The sequence below is a fragment of the Nerophis lumbriciformis genome, linkage group LG11, assembly GCF_033978685.3.
Source record: "Nerophis lumbriciformis linkage group LG11, RoL_Nlum_v2.1, whole genome shotgun sequence".
Classification (NCBI taxonomy): Eukaryota; Metazoa; Chordata; class Actinopteri; order Syngnathiformes; family Syngnathidae; genus Nerophis; species Nerophis lumbriciformis.
In genome coordinates, this window is record NC_084558.2 from 40,589,429 (window position 1) to 40,608,992 (window position 19,564).

General features: G+C 38.2%; 1 protein-coding gene across 2 annotated transcripts in view; it reads right to left on the bottom strand.

The window, feature by feature from the left end:
* The window catches only part of LOC133610391 (disks large homolog 5-like), an 81,804-nt gene extending 66,744 nt beyond the window's left edge, over positions 1-15,060 (bottom strand). The window contains exon 1 of one of the 2 annotated variants that reach the window (XM_061966594.2): positions 14,324-15,060. In XM_061966594.2, the coding sequence (XP_061822578.2) occupies positions 14,324-14,657 (334 nt within the window). In that variant the 5' untranslated portion in view covers positions 14,658-15,060. The remainder of the gene's footprint in view (positions 1-14,323) is intronic. The other variant, XM_061966595.2, reaches the window with a different exon arrangement.
* Positions 15,061-19,564: the final 4,504 nt, after the last annotated feature.

The window sequence follows — 19,564 nt, forward strand, 5'->3', positions numbered from 1 at the left end:
ATTAGTTACACTCATTATATGATAATCAAAGCAACAGAATATAAACGTAGACTTTTTTCTACTCAAACTGATCACAGCCTGACACAAAACTGTAAATGTCTATGCAATTTCAGTTCGTTAGTATTAGATGCTGAGATGTTTTTTTATGCATAATAAAAACCCATAGAATTTTGGTGCAAATGCAGGACTTATTTTCACATTTGCTAATACAAGTTAGTCCGTTTTTAGACATTTCCATTATTTCCCTGTGATATATGTCTAAACATTACTGACAGAAACACTGGAGGGGGTTTTGCACACATCCTAAAACAGGTTCTATAACAACTCCTTCAGAAAAACTGTAGAAAAACTAATCTACGGTTACTGTACAGGCAAGGCTTTTTCGCCTCTACCAACCAGCTTCTTTTTTTTTTTTTTACATACTGTGCATTTTCTTGTTTGTGAGCAGAATTATGCAAAACTACATATGCACAAATCATAAATTTTTGATGTGATTCCAGTTTGTGAACATTAAAAGCTCAGGTGTTTTTTGAGCTAAAAAAAAAAGAAGAAAAAAAAAAAAAGAACTCCCATAGTTTTGGTACAAATCCAGAAATTAATTATTTTCACCTTTGTTAAACCTGCAAGATAGTCCGTTTTTGATAGACATTTTCTGGTCTGATTGGACACTTTGAGACTAACATATAAGTGTACATCTCTGGTAATGGGTACAAATGTACTTCAAAATGCAACAATCAAAATAAATATGACTTTTTTTTTGTTTACTAGGGCATGCATATATAATATGCATTAGTTTGACCATTCAAAATCAACGATAATAAAAAGGAGATGCTTGGAAATAACATAAAAATGCCCAAAAAACTTGGAAAAACGCGATTCATAGCGTTACTTTTTGGTGTAACCATCATGAGCGTTCTGTTCAGGTATATATCTTTTATATTTTGATAAATCATCATATTTATGTATTACTAAATTTAAATAGGTATTGATCAATCTTTAAGCTGTGTGTATTTGATTTCAGTTTGCTTTTGACATCTTATTTAGAATTGTAGTTGAAACTTTTACAATCTTGTGTTGCTCTCATGATGGCGTAACCAAACTAGATTTCATTTAATGATCTTATTTTGAATATGTATTCCCTTTTTTACATTTAGTATATTTAAATATTAATTTATAAACATTGAATACATTTCAAATATCAATAAAATGCAATTGCCTTCATCTTATAGGGTAATGTTTAGTTACACCAAGTCATGAGCGTAACACTAAGCTTCATCACTTTGACTTGTAATATCTCTAATTCTGGTGGTGTTTTATGCTTTTTTCTTTTTGGAACATGTACTATACATATGATACAATAAAGTCCCATATAAAATTATGTTTCTAGCAATACTTTAATTTTGCCTTTGAAAGTAACACTCCAATGTCCATTAGTGGAGCTGTACACATAAGCATGTATTTCTCTTCTCAACGAGCAGCAGGTCTTTTTTTTTTTTTTGCTCATCGTGTGTTTGCAAATTATGCAAATTAGACAATGATGTCATCTCTTCCCCCCACTCAGTGATTGAATTACAAGTTCTCAAACATATTCCTTTAAAAAATACTGTAGAACAAATTGTCATGCGGCTACTGTTAAAGGGGAACATTATCACCAGACCTATGTAAGCGTCAATATATACCTTGATGTTGCAGAAAAAAGACCATATATTTTTTTAACCGATTTCCGAACTCTAAATGGGTGAATTTTGGCGAATTAAACGCCTTTCTAATATTCGCTCTCGCGAAGCAATCCGCCATTTTCTCAAACACCGAGTCAAATCAGCTCTGTTATTTTCCGTTTTTTCGACTGTTTTCCGTACCTTGGAGACATCATGCCTCGTCGGTGTGTTGTCGGAGGGTGTAACAACACGAACAGGGACGGATTCAAGTCGCACCAGTGGCCCAAAGATGCGAAAGTGGCAAGAAATTGGACGTTTGTTCCGCACACTTTACCGACGAAAGCTATGCTACGACAGAGATGGCAAGAATGTGTGGATATCCTGCGACACTCAAAGCAGATGCATTTCCAACGATAAAGTCAAAGAAATCTGCCGCCAGACCCCCATTGAATCTGCCGGAGTGTGTGAGCAATTCAGGGACAAAGGACCTCGGTAGCACGGCAAGCAATGGCGGCAGTTTGTTCCCGCAGACGAGCGAGCTAAACCCCCTGGATGTCTTGGCTCACACCGTCCCTTATGCCACTGAAGATGATCAAGAGAAGAATATCGACCCTAGCTTCCCTGGCCTGCTGACATGAGGGTATGTCTACAGAATATATTAATTGATGAAAATTGGGCTGTCTGCACTCTCAAAGTGCATGTTGTTGCCAAATGTATTTCATATGCTGTAAACCTAGTTCATAGTTGTTAGTTTCCTTTAATGCCAAACAAACACATACCAATCGTTGGTTAGAAGGCGATCGCCGAATTCGTCCTCGCTTTCTCCCGTGTCGCTGGCTGTCGTGTCGTTTTCGTCGGTTTCGCTTGCATACGGTTCAAACCGATATGGCTCAATAGCTTCAGTTTCTTCTTCAATTTCGTTTTCGCTACCTGCCTCCACACTACAACCATCCGTTTCAATACATTCGTAATCTGTTGAATCGCTTAAGCCGCTGAAATCCGAGTCTGAAGCCGAGCTAATGTCGCTATAGCTTGCTGTTCTTTCCGCCATGTTTGTTTGTGTTGGCTTCACTCTGTGACGTCACAGGAAAATGGACGGGTGTTTATAACGATGGTTAAAATCAGGCACTTTGAAGCTTTTTTTAGGGATATTGCGTGATGGGTAAAATTTTGAAAAAAACTTCGAAAAATATAATAAGCCACTGGGAACTGATTTTTAATGGTTTTAACCATTCTGAAATTGTGATAATGTTCCCCTTTAAATATAGTTTATAACATGAATCAAATACAGTCCAGATTTCTAACCATAAAAACAACAAAAGTTAGATTTTTGCAACAATTTTTGCCTGTTGTTCATCTATGTAATAAAGTAGCCGTTTCCTCCTCGCAAACACTCCATGTGGCGTCCCAGTAAACGTGACACACGCCCTCGTCATATGCTGCTTACTGTGCTAACACAAAGCAACAAAAGGTCCCTGCAGCCATGCCCTGCAGCACCCAGTGGAATAAATAATATAAGCTCTTTTGTTTATTTAAGGGAAAAAAGGCTTCCTGTAGGCAATAGTTAAATATACATTGATTGTGTTATTGTAGGTCAGCAGCAATGTGAATGACCTGCATCTATTATACTAGTGCTTATTGATTTTACAGATATGCATGTATTACTGTGCGCTACTGTTATCCTTCTTTTACTGGAGGAACCTGTCCGCCCGGTACTCAACGGCGGCTCTGCCCACTGACGGTGACTACTGCTCCAACGGGGCTCGCACGTTGGCGTACAAAGCTCTTTAAGTGTATCACCGCTGGGTTTTAGATGTGCTGCCCGATTGTGAAATGCAGCGGAAAAATTGGGGGAGAAGCCCAAACGAGCGACCGCCAGTATTCCCATAAATAATACGAAGAGGATGAATGCATAATGAACACGTTGCTATCGGCTCGCTTTAGATGAGCGGGAAGAACTAAGGGATGGAAATATTGCTTTTGTTAAAGGATGCAAGGATCATGCATACATAAAAAATAGATATACAGATATTTAAGGCAATGCTGAAGAGTTTTGAGGTTTGGGGATCCAAATAACATGAACATTTTTAGAACGTTAATGGCCGGAAGGACTGAACTTCTTCCTTCTCTATTATTCCTATCTTGTGTATGTCAATGCAACCTTCACAAGTACATAACGTCAATATAGAACCATGCTAGTCAAAGATCTTCTAAATGACAGGAGCTCAATGCTGCTTGTAGGACTCAACTGCAAAATCGCCAGTCAAAGATCGTTATGTATTTTCAAATAGCAGCTGCAAAAATGCAAGTCCCAGATCCTCTATGCTAGGAACGTTCTGCCTATTTTGAAGAACCCTCTGCAAAAAGGCTGTTCAAAGATCCTTTATATCATCAGAATGCAATGCTGTTTTTACAAATCTTCTGCAAAAAACTATATGAGCCTGCCGTTTGAAGGACAACTTTGTCTATTTAAAAAAAAAAGAAAAAAAAAAAAAGGCTTCACTACACATCATAAAATAAAACTTTGCCAACTATTTCTCAGTCAGCTTGGAGCTGCAAGTGTGTTTTTGTGTTTCTTCAGCAAATACACTTACCGAGCATGATGTTGCTGTTATAATACCAGTGTAATTTAGCACCGTAGCTCACATAGCTATGCTAGCATTGCGAACATTAGTGTCCTCCGGTTTTGCTTCTAATATTACGTTGTTTTATGTGATGTAGTAGCACCTCAACTTATGAGTAAGAATAATTTGAGATATGAGCTGTCTCTCGGCTTTTTGTTTTGCTTTAAGTTGCGTACATAACTTGAGTTGCGAGCATTTCTGCTGCGGTTGCAATAGTTTTTGTCCATAGCTGTATTTTGAATTTTGTCGGTAATTACAGTGTATGGAGTTGAATGTATTTTCACCCTGCTGTCAATTTGCCTTTGCCTGCGAACAACAGATGAAAATTAGCTTGTACCGTAGCTATGCCTGTGCAAATATATGTATTGTATATTATCCTTATCTTTGTATATTATTTTTACTTTGGATACCCCTGTGGTAAATTTTAAATGTGCTTTATAAATAAAGTTGATTTGATTTGAATGATCAAATAAACAAACGGCACACAGAGATCGACACAATTCTGCCCTCCAACCACCAGAACTAAAAACGTGAATGAGAAGAACGACACCCGCAAAATCGGAAAAACTAAAAATGTTTTCCCATTTTGTAGAATACTTTGGAAAGTGGCGCTACCAGAACGCCGTCAGTCTGTACCACTCTGAAGCAGCTTCCAAATAGTGGACATTAATCCATGAAAATATAGAGAAGCTGCCAAATGGTTTGCATGACGTATTCACATTCGTTCTTTTTTCCTGACTCAACAAACTAGAGCAGGGGTTGGTAACCTTATTGGCTGAGAGAGCCATGAAAACCAAATATTTTAAAATGCATTTCCGTGAGAGCCATATAATATTTTTTAACACTGAATACAACTAAATGCGTGCATTTTTAAGTAAGACCAACATTTTTAGAGTATAATAAGTCTCTTATTATTTTTAATAACATTGTTTTCCTGAAGCTAACCAATAATAAATACAATTCTTCTTACCAATAATGCGACTTCTTGAACAGGCGCGGTAGAAAACATCCATCCATCCATCCATTTTCAACCGCTTATTCCCTTTTGGGGTCGCGGGGGGCGCTGGAGCCTATCTCAGCTACAATCGGGCGGAAGGCGGGGTACACCCTGGACAAGTCGCCACCTCATCGCAGGGCCAACACAGATAGACAGACAACATTCACACTCACATCCACACACTAGGGCCAATTTAGTGTTGCCAATCAACTTATCCCCAGGTGCATGTCTTTGGAGGTGGGAGGAAGCCAAAGTACCCGGAGAGAACCCACGCAGTCACGGGGAGGACATGCAAACTCCACACAGATGGATGGAAAGGGACAAGCGGTAGAAAATGGATGGATGGATGGATTAAAATGCATGAGAATGTTTTATATTTTGAATGTTATTTTTAACACTGTGATTACCAGTGGAATTAATCATTACTTATCGTGTTAAGCAATGTCTGGTAAGATTTATCTGAGAGCCAGATGCAGTCATCAAAAGAGCCACAGGTTCCCGACCCCTGAACTAGAGCATTAGCTTTGCTCACTGGGCAGACGTCTGTTGCTGTCAACTCTGACCTTTACGGTCCATCACTCAAAGAGGTTGGTATGAATAATAAACAACGTCTAAGTTCCTATTGTTACACGACTAAGACAGTGTTGCCAGATCCGAGGGAAACAAGAAACCAGCTTTATGAATACACGTCGGTTATAATAGGCGGACACTGGACAGAGTAAGAGAAACCGCATAAATGCTGTCAAATATTTCATACAACTACTTTGTACTAGTTGTTTGTAGTACATTCTATTGTATTGACTTTCAAACAGTATTTCTTATCTAAAAGTTGTTTTTTTCTTTTTAAAAAGGCATGATGTTGGTTAAAAAAAAAAGGTATGCTGTTTGGGTGGGGACGGGGGACAGAGGCAAGCATGAATTAAATTGATTTCAATGGGCAATACGACTAAGGATAAAGACAAGCTCGGTCATGGAACAAATCGTATTTATGAGTTGAGGTACCACTGTATACGCGGCATCTACTATGAGTAGACAAACGCAACCAATTAGCATTAAAGCTACAGAAGCTAAGGTACCATGAATTGATTAACGTGGACCCTGACTTAAACAAGTTGAAAAACTTATTCGGGTGTTACCATTTAGTGGTCAATTGTACAGAATATGTACTGTACTGTGCAATCTACTAACAAAAGTCTCAATCAATCAATCAATCAGGGCTTACTAAAGCTATGTTCACACTGTAGAGTAGAATGTGCAATTTAAATTTTTGGGACAAATACGATTTTGTTATGTAGTCGTTCACTTAACAAAAAAATGCGATCTAATGTGAATGCAATCTGACTTGCATGTATACATGACGTCAAACGTGTAAACAGTGTTTAAGGGAGCAAACATGGCTGCAATTCTAATAGGTCTCAGTCAGGGCGCGTTTGTGGCAATTTCAAGGATTTTGCATTTTGGCTTTTTCTAGTTTGTGGGACATTTCGACGTCTACTGCGATAAGCATGTGGGCGAGCAGTTGGAGACAGAAGTGAAAAACTTTTTCGGGTGTTACCATTTAGTGGTCAATTGTACAGAATATGTACTGTACTGTGCAATCTACTAATAAAAGTCTCAATCAATCAATCAATCAGGGTTTATTAAAGCTATCTTCACACTGTAGAGTAGAATGTGCAATTTGAATTTTTGGGACAAATACGATTTTGTTATGTAGTCATTCACTTAACAAAAAAATGCGATGTCTATTGTGAATGCAATCTGACTTGCATGTATACATGATGTCAAACGTGTAAACAGTGTTTAAGGGAGGAAACATGGCTGCAATTCTAGTAGGTCTCAGTCAGGGCGCGTTTGTGGCAATTTCAAGGACTTTGCATTTTGGCTTTTTCTAGTTTGTGGGACATTTCGACGTCTACTGCGAAAAGCATGTGGGCGAGCAGTTGGAGACAGAAGTGGTGGAACATTGACATGAGTTCCAAAAATATTATTTTCGCCTATTTTCTGCTTATTTGTCAACTATTTATTTTGCAACCATCTAGTTTGAAGAATAATTATGACGTATTGGTCGGATGAATGCGCCATGATTGTTCAGAGTCCAGTCGCATCGGATACATATCTGATTTATATCCACATACGAAAGAGGTCTGGGTCGGATTTGAAAAATGTTGCATTGCACCGTTTATATTGACATGAAAAAAATCTAATACAGGCCAAAAAAAATCTAAATTAACTTGCAGTGTAAGAAAACAAAAATGCACTTTTAAACTGTCTGCATCAATATACTTTCAACACTTTTGTGGGACCTCACCTTTAAAGGGGATCTATTATGCAAAACCATATTTTCTTACCTATTGGTACCTGCTTATGTGCATTTAGGAACCGCATAAGTCCTGAAAATTTTATATCAAACCGTGGAGACACTGCAGAGATATTTATAAAACAACTTTTCCTTCCTTCCTTCTTCGGTCCGTTTGGAATTTTGTTCAACTGTGACGTCAGCGGATCATTCATATATAGTAGACATTTACCCAAACATTTTTCCGGGTGTCGGCCAATTTAAATTTATATAAAACCGGCTGTGCTACAACATCATGTCGATGATGAAACCCAATGAAGAAAAGTGCTCGGTTTGTTTACTTTAACCAGCGCAAGTCACTACTTTTAGCCTCATTTGAAGTAAAAAGTGCCTTACTTTGAACTTTTATCAGTTGTGGCAATGTGCTTTCATCTGTGAAGAAGTCACTTGGAGTGTGTGCAAAGATTAGCTCTCCTTCAAACACAGACCTTCACAAAAAATGGATTTTCTGAAGAAGAAAAAACTTTTTTTAATGGCAGGCTCGGTGACTATTATTTATGGGAATGGAGGAGACAATGAAGCGGAAAGTAAAAACAGTAAGTTAGAAAAGTGTGGATGATGCGTTAGCAATGTTAGCACAAATTGTTGTGTAGCTAGCTTAGCTTTCTACTGTTACAGAAGCATTAAAAATTAAGAGTATGATTTTCCTAGAAACGACTTTTAATTGGACCAGTGCTTACTGTGTTGGTCAATGGACCAGTTAGTATTATAATCCGATGACGCTCGTAGTGTGGTGTACTGCTGCCGGCTTGAGCTTCCATTGTTTACAAATGTTCAAAGGAGCAGCAGTGAAAGTATTAACATGATATAGAATAAAAAAACCTTTTACTGTCAATATACACATGGATTTGTCCAGGATTTAGCATTGAAGAGATACAGACTCTGTAGAAGTTTAACTCATTACAGATTATTACAGACCGCATAGTCTCCTTATCGCGCAAACAATAAAACACGGCGATCCCGTTGATCTCGCTATATCATCTAGGATGTTGTGTTGCGGTGAAAGTCACTCAAAACAGATGGATGTCCAAAGTGCACAATAGGTTGTATTCCGTCACGTGACTTTTAAACGAAAGTAAACCAAGTGGTGGGCCACCAAACCAACATGGCTACTTTGTAGCAAACAAAGTGTGGACTACCCGAGTACGCAAGGGGCCTAGATCTTACCGCTAAAAGCAGATACAAGCAAAAAAATCAAACCATGCAATGGAATCTATCCCTATTTGTTATCTAAAAAGATTTGTCGAGTGATCTCAAGGATTATCTGTCGGTCACGTTCCCAGATATGTCGAACTATCTGGTGCTCCAGATGTCATTCTACACAGCAAAACAGATGAAAACTTGGAAAAGCACGGAGGTCTACAACTTCTTTGTGTGTGGCTGGGTCGAGGAAATTGCTATCAATACTCCACCGGATAAATCATGTGTCGTTTTTTTGCTCAGCTAAGTTTGCATTTCGTGATTAAACTTTGCGTGTACAGCCATGTTTGTTGTCTTGTTGGTGTTGCACGCACGGTTTACGAGGTTTTCCTTACCTTCATCAAAATATAACTATAGATCTCAACATTTTGAATGTGCTAAATGCTAAATTTATGATTTCTACCTTTAGTTTAACTCTTAGGTTTTGCTCACACTTGATTATTTTATTTAGGCTCGCCGAGTTGGTGGTTTACGTAACACTTGTAGCAAAAATGCGTCTTAAGAATTCCGAAGCACGATAAAATGCACATGTTATCAAGATAATACTTAAATGGGAAATACTAAACGTAAAAGTATATCAGACAAACATTTAACGCAGGGATCACTGCAAACTTGTTGAATAGAGAAACTGGAAATTGTGATGTATCATGTTGTATGCATGCATGTTCGAAATAAACTCAAACTCAACTCAACTTGTGCGTTCTTCGACTCAATCTGCTACCCTGGACTGAATCTTGCACTCTTCTTAATTACCTCTCGAGGAACTCTGAAGAAACTGTTATCCTTTTCGCATTTTGAACGGTTCCAACCAGTGGTGTGCCGTCAGGGCCAGCAAGACCTTCTCTGCTGGCCTAACATAAACCACAAACATAAATTAGTAAAAGTTAATTTTATTTATTACTTACTTTCCATAAATATATAAAAGTATTCATCATATTCTCTTCATGTCATATTAGGCTCCAGTGTTGCTTGTTTTTTCATTAGAGCTTTTATCAGAATTCAGCTAACTTGTTGCCAAATGTCAGTATTTGGCCAGCGCCGTTTTGTCCTACTAATTTTGGTGGTCCTTGAACTCACTGTAGTTTGTTTACATGTACAACTTTCTCCGACGCTGCCACAGAAAAACGTGTTTTATGCCACTCCTTCTTTGTCTAATTTTGTCCACCAAACGTTTTATGCTGTGCGTGAATGCACAAAGGTGAACTTTGTTGATGTTGTTGACTTATTGGAGTGCTAATAATCCATGTTATTTGGGCTAGCTGTGTGTTCATATTGCATCATTATGCCTCGTTTGTAGGTATATTTGAGTTCATTTAATTTCCCTGACTTATGTCCTCTGTGTATTTAATTGATATTTGCATGTCTCATGACAGATTATCTGTATGTAATATTAGCTGCGTTTCTGATTGTGTGTCATGGTGTTCCAGACCACAGCAAACGTTACCCAGCTTGCAAAGATTGTAATAAATCCATTAGAAGAAGAACGCCTGTCCTTTTCCTTAACTTGGACACACACATCTATACTTTTTGACAGTTTTAAGACAGTAATTTCCAGGAATTATCTCACCCTCTGAGACACTTACTTAATGTGTTGCCTTCATTATAACACTTACATAAGGCTTTTAACTTTTTGCGGCTCCAAACAGGTTTTTTGTTGTTGTATTTTTGGTCCAATTGGTCTCTTTAAACATGTTGGGTTGCCGACCCCTGCGTCAGATGAATACAACCTATAAAAGCAAGAAAGCTAAAAAACTACAAAACATTTCTGCCGAGTGCCGGGCAAGTGCTGACTCAGCGTGAGGGGGCGTGGTGAGGAAGGGTTCATTTGCATCTAACAACTCTGCTTCTCAAAACGTCTTGTTTTCCAAGGGAGCAAAAATAGGTCTGTGAAACAAACACTATGCAAATTTTTCACCAAAGAACCATCATTACATGTTACGTGGACCAAAATGAAGTGTTCTAAAAATGGAACAAAAATCACAATATGGCCCATTTAAAGTGCTGCAACATTGTATATAACAACTTTTAAAGTTATGTAACTAAATAACCACAACCTTAAAAACACACTCTACATGACACCCCGCCCCCCTCCTTGCACTCACTGTGACCCTTTGACCTTACAAAGAACTTCAGGCCAGCTTTGCATTGATTTAGTTAATGGTTAGATTGCTTTTTGGATCCATTAAAAAACAGGCAAGCTGGGCATTTGGTGGCTTTTAGTGGCACTTTGTCACATGACTGTAATACCATAACATGTCCCAAACCGTCCAGGCAGATGGATACCCCCCCTCAAAGGAAAAAGTGCTGGCTTAGTAGCAGGATAACATTTACGTATGTCCATGTGGCTTTTTATAAATACAGTTTCCTTCGAAATACGTCAAAGTTATTGTTTACTAACGTAGAGCAGTGTTTTTCAACCACTGTGCCGCGGCACTAGTGTCGTGAGATACAGTCTGTTGTGCCATGTGAGATGAACTAATTTCACCTATGTGGGTTAAAAATATTTTTTGCAAACCAGTAATTATAGTCTACAAATTATGTGTTGTTGTTTAGTATTGGTGCTGTCTAGAGCTTGGCAGAGTAACCATGTAATACTCTTCCATATCAGTAGGTGGCAGCCGGTAGCGAATTGCTTTGTAGATGTCAGAAACAGCGGGAGGCAACGTGAAGGTAAAAAAAGTGTCTAATGCTTAAACCAAAAATAAACAAAAGGTGACTGCCCTAAAAAAAGGCATTGAAGCTTAGGGAAGGCTATGCAGAACGAAACTAAAACTGAACTGGCTACAAAGTAAACAAAAACAGAATGCTGGACAACAGCAAAGACTTACTGTGGAGCAAAGACGGCGTCCACAATGTACATCCAAACATGATGACAATCAACAATGTCCCCACAAAGAAGGATAAAAACAAGAAATATTCTTGATTGCTAAAACAAAGCAGATGTGGGAAAAATCACTCAAAAGGAAGACATGAAACTGCTACAGGAAAATACCAAAAAAAGAGGAAAAAGCCACCAAAATAGGAGCGCAAGACAAGAACTAAAACACGACACACACGAAAACAGCAAACAACTCAAAATAAATCACGGAGTGATGTGACAGGTCATGACAATACACCTACTTTGAGACAAGAGCTATACTGATGCATGCTTGGTGATGGTTTAAAGCAGGGGTGTCAAACTCATAGCGGGCAGCACGGCGGACCAGGGGTTAGTGCATGTGCCTCACAATACGAAGGTCCTGAGTTCAATCCCGGGCTCGGGATCTTTCTGTGTGGAGTTTGCATGTTCTCCCTGTGACTGCGTGGGATCCCTCCAGGTACTCCGGCTTCCTCCCACCTCCAAAGACATGCACCTGGGGATAGGTTGATTGGCAACACTAAATTGGCCCTAGTGTGTGAATGTGAGTGTGAATGTTGTCTGTCTATCTGTGTTGGCCCTGTGATGAGGTGGCGACTTGTCCAGGGTGTACACCGCCTTCCGCCCGAATGCAGCTGAGATAGGCTCCAGCACCCCCCGCGACCCCGTAAGGGACAAGCGGTAGAAAATGGATGGGTGTCAAACTCATTTTAGCTCAGGGGCCGCATGGAGGAAAACATTTTCTCACCTCCCCAGCGTTTCTCACCTTTTTTGTAAGGGGTGCCGGAAGTTGGCAGACCCATCAGCGATCCTGTTCTGTCTCCCTGTAATGTTTGTCAGATCTTGAATGGGATTGTGCTAAAATTAGGGATGTCCGATAATGACTTTTTGCCGATATCCGATATTGTCCAACTCTTTAATTACCCATACCGATATCAACCGATCCCGATAAATACAGTCGTGGAATTAACACATTATTATGCCTAATTTGGACAACCAGGTATGGTGAAGATAAGGTCCTTTTTTTTTTTAAATAAAAAAATAAAATAAGATAAATAAATTAAAAACATTTTCTTGAATAAAAAAGAAAATAAAACAATACAAAAACAGTTACTAGTAATTAATGAAAATGAGTAAAATTAACTGTTAAAGGTTAGTACTACAGATGTCCGATAATATCGGCCTGCCGATATTATCGGCCGATAAATGTGTTTAAAATGTAATATCGGAAATTATCGATATCGTTTTTATTATCGGTATCGTTTTTTTAATTTATTAAATCAACATAAAAAACACAAGATACACTTACAATGAGTGCACCAACCCAAAAAAACTCATTCACACTCATTCACACAAAAAGGTTGTTTCTTTTTGTTATTAATATTCTGGTTCCTACATTACATATCAATATATATCAATACAGTCTGCAAGGGATACAGTCCGTAAGCACACATGATTGTGCGTGCTGCTGGTCCACTAATAGTACTAACCTTTAACAGTTAATTTGACTAATTTTCATTAATTACTAGTTTCAATGTAACTGTTTTTATATTGTTTTACTTTCTTTTTTATTCAAGAAAATGTTTTTAATTTATTTATCTTATTTTTATTTTTTTAAAGTACCCTATCGTCACCATAACTGGTTGTCTAAATTAGGCATAATAATGTGTTAATTCCACGACTGTATATATCGGTTGATATTGGTATCGGTTGATATCGGTATCGGTAATTAAAGAGTTGGACAATATCGGAATATCGGCAAAAAGCCATTATCGGACATCCCTAGTTAGTACTATTAGTGGATCAGCAGAACGCACAATCATGTGTGCTTACGGACTGTATCCCTGCAGACTGTATTGATATATATTGATATATAATGTAGGAACAAGAATATTAATAACAGAAAGAAACAACCCTTTTGTGTGAATGAGTGTGAATGGGGGAGGAAGGTTTTTTGGGTTGGTGCACTAATTGTAAGTGTATCTTACGGCGTGGCGCAGTGGAAGAGTGGCCGTGCGCGACCCGAGGGTCCCTTGTTCAATCCCCACCTAGTACCGACCTAGTCATATCCGTTGTGTCCTGAGCAAGACACTTCACCCTTGCTCCTGATGGGTGCTGGTTAGCGCCTTGCATGGCAGCTCCCTCCATCAGTGTGTGAATGTGTGTGTGAATGGGTAAATGTGGAAGTAGTGTCAAAGCGCTTTGAGTACCTTGAAGGTAGAAAAGCGCTATACAAGTACAACCCATTTATCATTTATTTATCATTTATCTTGTGTTTTTTATGCTGATTTAATTTAAAAAAAAAAAATTAAAATAAAAAATAAATAAAAAACGATACCGATAATTTAAAAAAACGATACCAATAATTTCCGATATTACATTTTAAAGCATTTATCGGACATCTCTAGCCTGATCCGGCCCGCGGGCCGTACGTTTAACACAGTAGTTTAAAGTCATATCCAACAGTTGCGACAACGACATTTTACCGTCGTTTTTTTTAATTATTTCTGCTGGTGGTGTCCCTCCGGATTTTTCAACGCCAAAAAATATGCCTCGGCTCAGAAAAAGGTTGAAAAACACTGACGTAGAGACTCAACTTTCATTTACCCCTAAAACAAGTTTTGGTCTTACCGGTGCTGTGGTCCACGGGCCCCGAGGTACCGGTGAGCAGCACCGACCGCAGGTGAGGGTTCGTCTCCTCCAGGGCTGAGCAGAACTCGGCGAAGTGGTCCCGGTCCTTCCGGAGCAGGATCTGCACCAGGAGCTCCACTTTCTCCGCGTTGGGGGACGAGGAACCACCGCTACTGCCGCCATCATCGCCACTGCGGGCGGCTAGCTCGTGACGCTCGGCCAGGCTGAGGGTGCCATCCCGGGACAGGACCTCCACAAGCCGCTCGGCGTCCGTGACGGACTCGGCCAGGTTCTGCTGACACTTCTCCAGCAACTCCCTGTGCCGCGGCTCCATGGCGGCGGCGTCGAGCCCTCACCCTCGCCCTCCTTTACTCGGCGAAACTTGTTTACCGCGAGAGACTTTCCGAGCTCTTCAGGCTACAGTCGCCCCGGTTCGGTTGTCAAGCCGAGCCGCGCGGTAGGTAGGTAGACGACGGGGAAGCCATGTTTGCTGCTGCCCGACATGACAACACATTTTTCCCCACGAACCGCTCCGTCCGTCCCCGGTGTTGGTGGTTTTTGGGGGAGACGTCCTAAAGCACCGGTGTCGTCTTAAAACTACACGAAGGTTCCCAAGTGGGCTGCGGTTGTCGGCACATGTTTAAAAGTGCAAGAAAAAGTCTTTAAAAGTGTCTCCGCCAGAAAGACATATGGCTCGTGTTTTTTTTGTGTGTGTGTGTGTTTTTTAGGGTAGAAGTGGGCGGGGCTTATTGTTTGGACGCACCTGGCTCCCCGCAGACGAGCTAGAAAAACAACACATAGAGAGGATCTAGATCAGTGGTTCTTAACCTTGTTGGAGGTACCGAACCCCACCAGTTGCATATGCGCATCCACCGAACCCTTCTTTAGTGAAAAATAAAATGTTTTTTTTTTTTTTCAAATTCAAGACAAAGTTATATGTTTTTGGTAACATTTTAGTATGGGGAACATATTCTAAGTAACACAGACTTAATTAAAAGTTATTTGGACACTAGGGGAACATATTCTAAGTGACACACTTAATTTAGAGTTTTTTTGGACACTAGGGGAACATATTCTAAGTGACAAAGACTTAATTTAGAGTTTTTTGGACACTAGGGGAACATATTCTAAGTGACAAAGACTAAATTTAGAGTTTTTTGGACACGAGGGGAACATATTCTAAGTGACAAAGACTTAATTTAGAGTTTTTTGGACACAAGGGGAACATATTCTAAGTGACAAAGACTTAATTTAGAGTTTTTTGGACACGAGGGGAACATATTCTAAGTGACACACTTAATTTAGAGTTTTTTGGACACTAGGGGAACATATTCTAAGTGACAAAGACTTAATTTAGAGTTTTTTGGACACGAGGGGAACATATTCTAAGTGACACACTTAATTTAGAGTTTTTTGGACACTTGGGGAACATATTCTAAGTGACAAAGACTTAATTTAGAGGTTTTTGGACACTAGGGGAACATATTCTAAGTGACACACTTAATTTAGAGTTTTTTTTGGACACTAGGGGAACATATTCTAAGTGACAAAGACTTAATTTAGAGTTTTTTGGACACTAGGGGAACATATTCTAAGTGACAAAGACTAAATTTAGAGTTTTTTGGACACTAGGGGAACATATTCTAAGTGACAAAGACTTAATTTAGAGTTATTTGGACACTAGGGGGAACATATTCTAAGTAACAAAGACTAAATTTAGAGTTTTTTGGACGCGAGGGGAACATATTCTAAGTGACAAAGACTTAATTTAGAGTTTTTTGGACACTCGGGGAACATAGTCTAAGTGACAAAGACTTAAGTTAGAGTTTTTTGGACACTAGGGGAACATATTCTAAGTGACACACTTAATTTAGAGTTTTTGTTGGACACTAGGGGAACATATTCTAAGTGACAAAGACTTAATTTAGAGTTTTTTGGACACTAGGGGAACATATTCTAAGTGACAAAGACTTAATTTAGAGTTTTTTGGACACGAGGGGAACATATTCTAAGTAACAAAGACTCAATTTAGAGTTTTTCGGACACTAGGGGGAACATATTCTAAGTAACAAAGACTAAATTTAGAGTTTTTTGGACACGAGGGGAACATATTCTAAGTGACAAAGACTTAATTTAGAGTTTTTTGGACACTCGGGGAACATATTCTAAGTGACAAAGACTTAAGTTAGAGTTTTTTGGACACTAGGGGAACATATTCTAAGTGACACACTTAATTTAGAGTTTTTGTTGGACACGAGGGGAACATATTCTAAGTAACAAAGACTAAATTTAGAGTTTTTTGGACACTAGGGGAACATATTCTAAGTGACAAAGACTTAATTTAGAGTTATTTGGACACTACGGGAACATATTCTAAGCAACAAAGAATACATTTAGAGTTTTTTGGACACGAGGGGAACATATTCTAAGTGACAAAAACTTAATTTAGAGTTTTTTGGACACTAGGGGAACATATTCTAAGTGACAAAGACTTAATTTAGAGGTTTTTGGACACTAGGGGAACATATTCTAAGTGACACACTTAATTTAGAGTTTTTTGGACACTAGGGGAACATATTCTAAGTGACACACTTAATTTAGAGTTTTTTGGACACTCGGGGAACATATTCTAAGTGACAAAGACTTAATTTAGAGTTTTTTGGACACAAGGGGAACATATTCTAAGTGACAAAGACTTAATTTAGAGTTTTTTGGACACTCGGGGAACATATTCTAAGTGACAAAGACTTAATTTACAGTTTTTTGGACACTAGGGGAACATATTCTAAGTGACACACTTAATTTAGAGTTTTTTGGACACGAGGGGAACATATTCTAAGTGACAAAGACTTAATTTAGAGTTTTTTGGACACAAGGGGAACATATTCTAAGTGACAAAGACTTAATTTAGAGTTTTTTGGACACGAGGGGAACATATTCTAAGTGACAAAGACTTAATTTACAGTTTTTTGGACACTAGGGGAACATATTCTAAGTGACACACTTAATTTAGAGTTTTTTGGACACTAGGGGAACATATTCTAAGTGACACACTTAATTTAGAGTTTTTTGGACACTTGGGGAACATATTCTAAGTGACAAAGACTTAATTTAGAGGTTTTTGGACACTAGGGGAACATATTCTAAGTGACACACTTAATTTAGAGTTTTTTTTGGACACTAGGGGAACATATTCTAAGTGACAAAGACTTAATTTAGAGTTTTTTGGACACTAGGGGAACATATTCTAAGTGACAAAGACTAAATTTAGAGTTTTTTGGACACTAGGGGAACATATTCTAAGTGACAAAGACTTAATTTAGAGTTATTTGGACACTAGGGGAACATATTCTAAGTAACAAAGACTAAATTTAGAGTTTTTTGGACGCGAGGGGAACATATTCTAAGTGACAAAGACTTAATTTAGAGTTTTTTGGACACTCGGGGAACATAGTCTAAGTGACAAAGACTTAAGTTAGAGTTTTTTGGACACTAGGGGAACATATTCTAAGTGACACACTTAATTTAGAGTTTTTGTTGGACACTAGGGGAACATATTCTAAGTGACAAAGACTTAATTTAGAGTTTTTTGGACACTAGGGGAACATATTCTAAGTGACAAAGACTTAATTTAGAGTTTTTTGGACACGAGGGGAACATATTCTAAGTAACAAAGACTCAATTTAGAGTTTTTCGGACACGAGGGGAACATATTCTATGTGACAGACTTAATTTAGAGTTTTTTTGGACACTCGGGGAACATATTCTAAGTGACAAAGACTTAATTTAGAGTTATTTGGACACTACGGGAACATATTCTAAGCAACAAAGAATACATTTAGAGTTTTTTGGACACTAGGGGAACATATTCTAAGTGACACACTTAATTTAGAGTTTTTTGGACACTCGGGGAACATATTCTAAGTGACAAAGACTTAATTTAGAGGTTTTTGGACACTAGGGGAACATATTCTAAGTGACACACTTAATTTAGAGTTTTTTTGGACACTAGGGGAACATATTCTAAGTGACAAAGACTTAATTTAGAGTTTTTTGGACACTAGGGGAACATATTCTAAGTGACAAAGACTTAATTTACAGTTTTTTGGACACTAGGGGAACATATTCTAAGTGACACACTTAATTTAGAGTTTTTTGGACACTCGGGGAACATATTCTAAGTGACAAAGACTTAATTTAGAGGTTTTTGGACACTAGGGGAACATATTCTAAGTGACACACTTAATTTAGAGTTTTTTTGGACACTAGGGGAACATATTCTAAGTGACAAAGACTTAATTTAGAGTTTTTTGGACACTAGGGGAACATATTCTAAGTGACAAAGACTAAATTTAGAGTTTTTTGGACACTAGGGGAACATATTCTAAGTGACAAAGACTTAATTTAGAGTTATTTGGACACTAGGGGGAACATATTCTAAGTAACAAAGACTAAATTTAGAGTTTTTTGGACACGAGGGGAACATATTCTAAGTGACAAAGACTTAATTTAGAGTTTTTTGGACACTCGGGGAACATATTCTAAGTGACAAAGACTTAAGTTAGAGTTTTTTGGACACTAGGGGAACATATTCTAAGTGACACACTTAATTTAGAGTTTTTGTTGGACACGAGGGGAACATATTCTAAGTGACAAAGACTTAATTTAGAGTTTTTTGGACACTAGGGGAACATATTCTAAGTGACAAAGACTTAATTTAGAGTTATTTGGACACTACGGGAACATATTCTAAGCAACAAAGAATACATTTAGAGTTTTTTGGACACGAGGGGAACATATTCTAAGTAACAAAGACTAAATTTAGAGTTTTTTGGACACTAGGGGAACATATTCTAAGTGACAAAGACTTAATTTAGAGTTATTTGGACACTACGGGAACATATTCTAAGCAACAAAGAATACATTTAGAGTTTTTTGGACACGAGGGGAACATATTCTAAGTGACAAAAACTTAATTTAGAGTTTTTTGGACACTAGGGGAACATATTCTAAGTGACAAAGACTTAATTTAGAGGTTTTTGGACACTAGGGGAACATATTCTAAGTGACACACTTAATTTAGAGTTTTTTGGACACTAGGGGAACATATTCTAAGTGACACACTTAATTTAGAGTTTTTTGGACACTCGGGGAACATATTCTAAGTGACAAAGACTTAATTTAGAGTTTTTTGGACACAAGGGGAACATATTCTAAGTGACAAAGACTTAATTTAGAGTT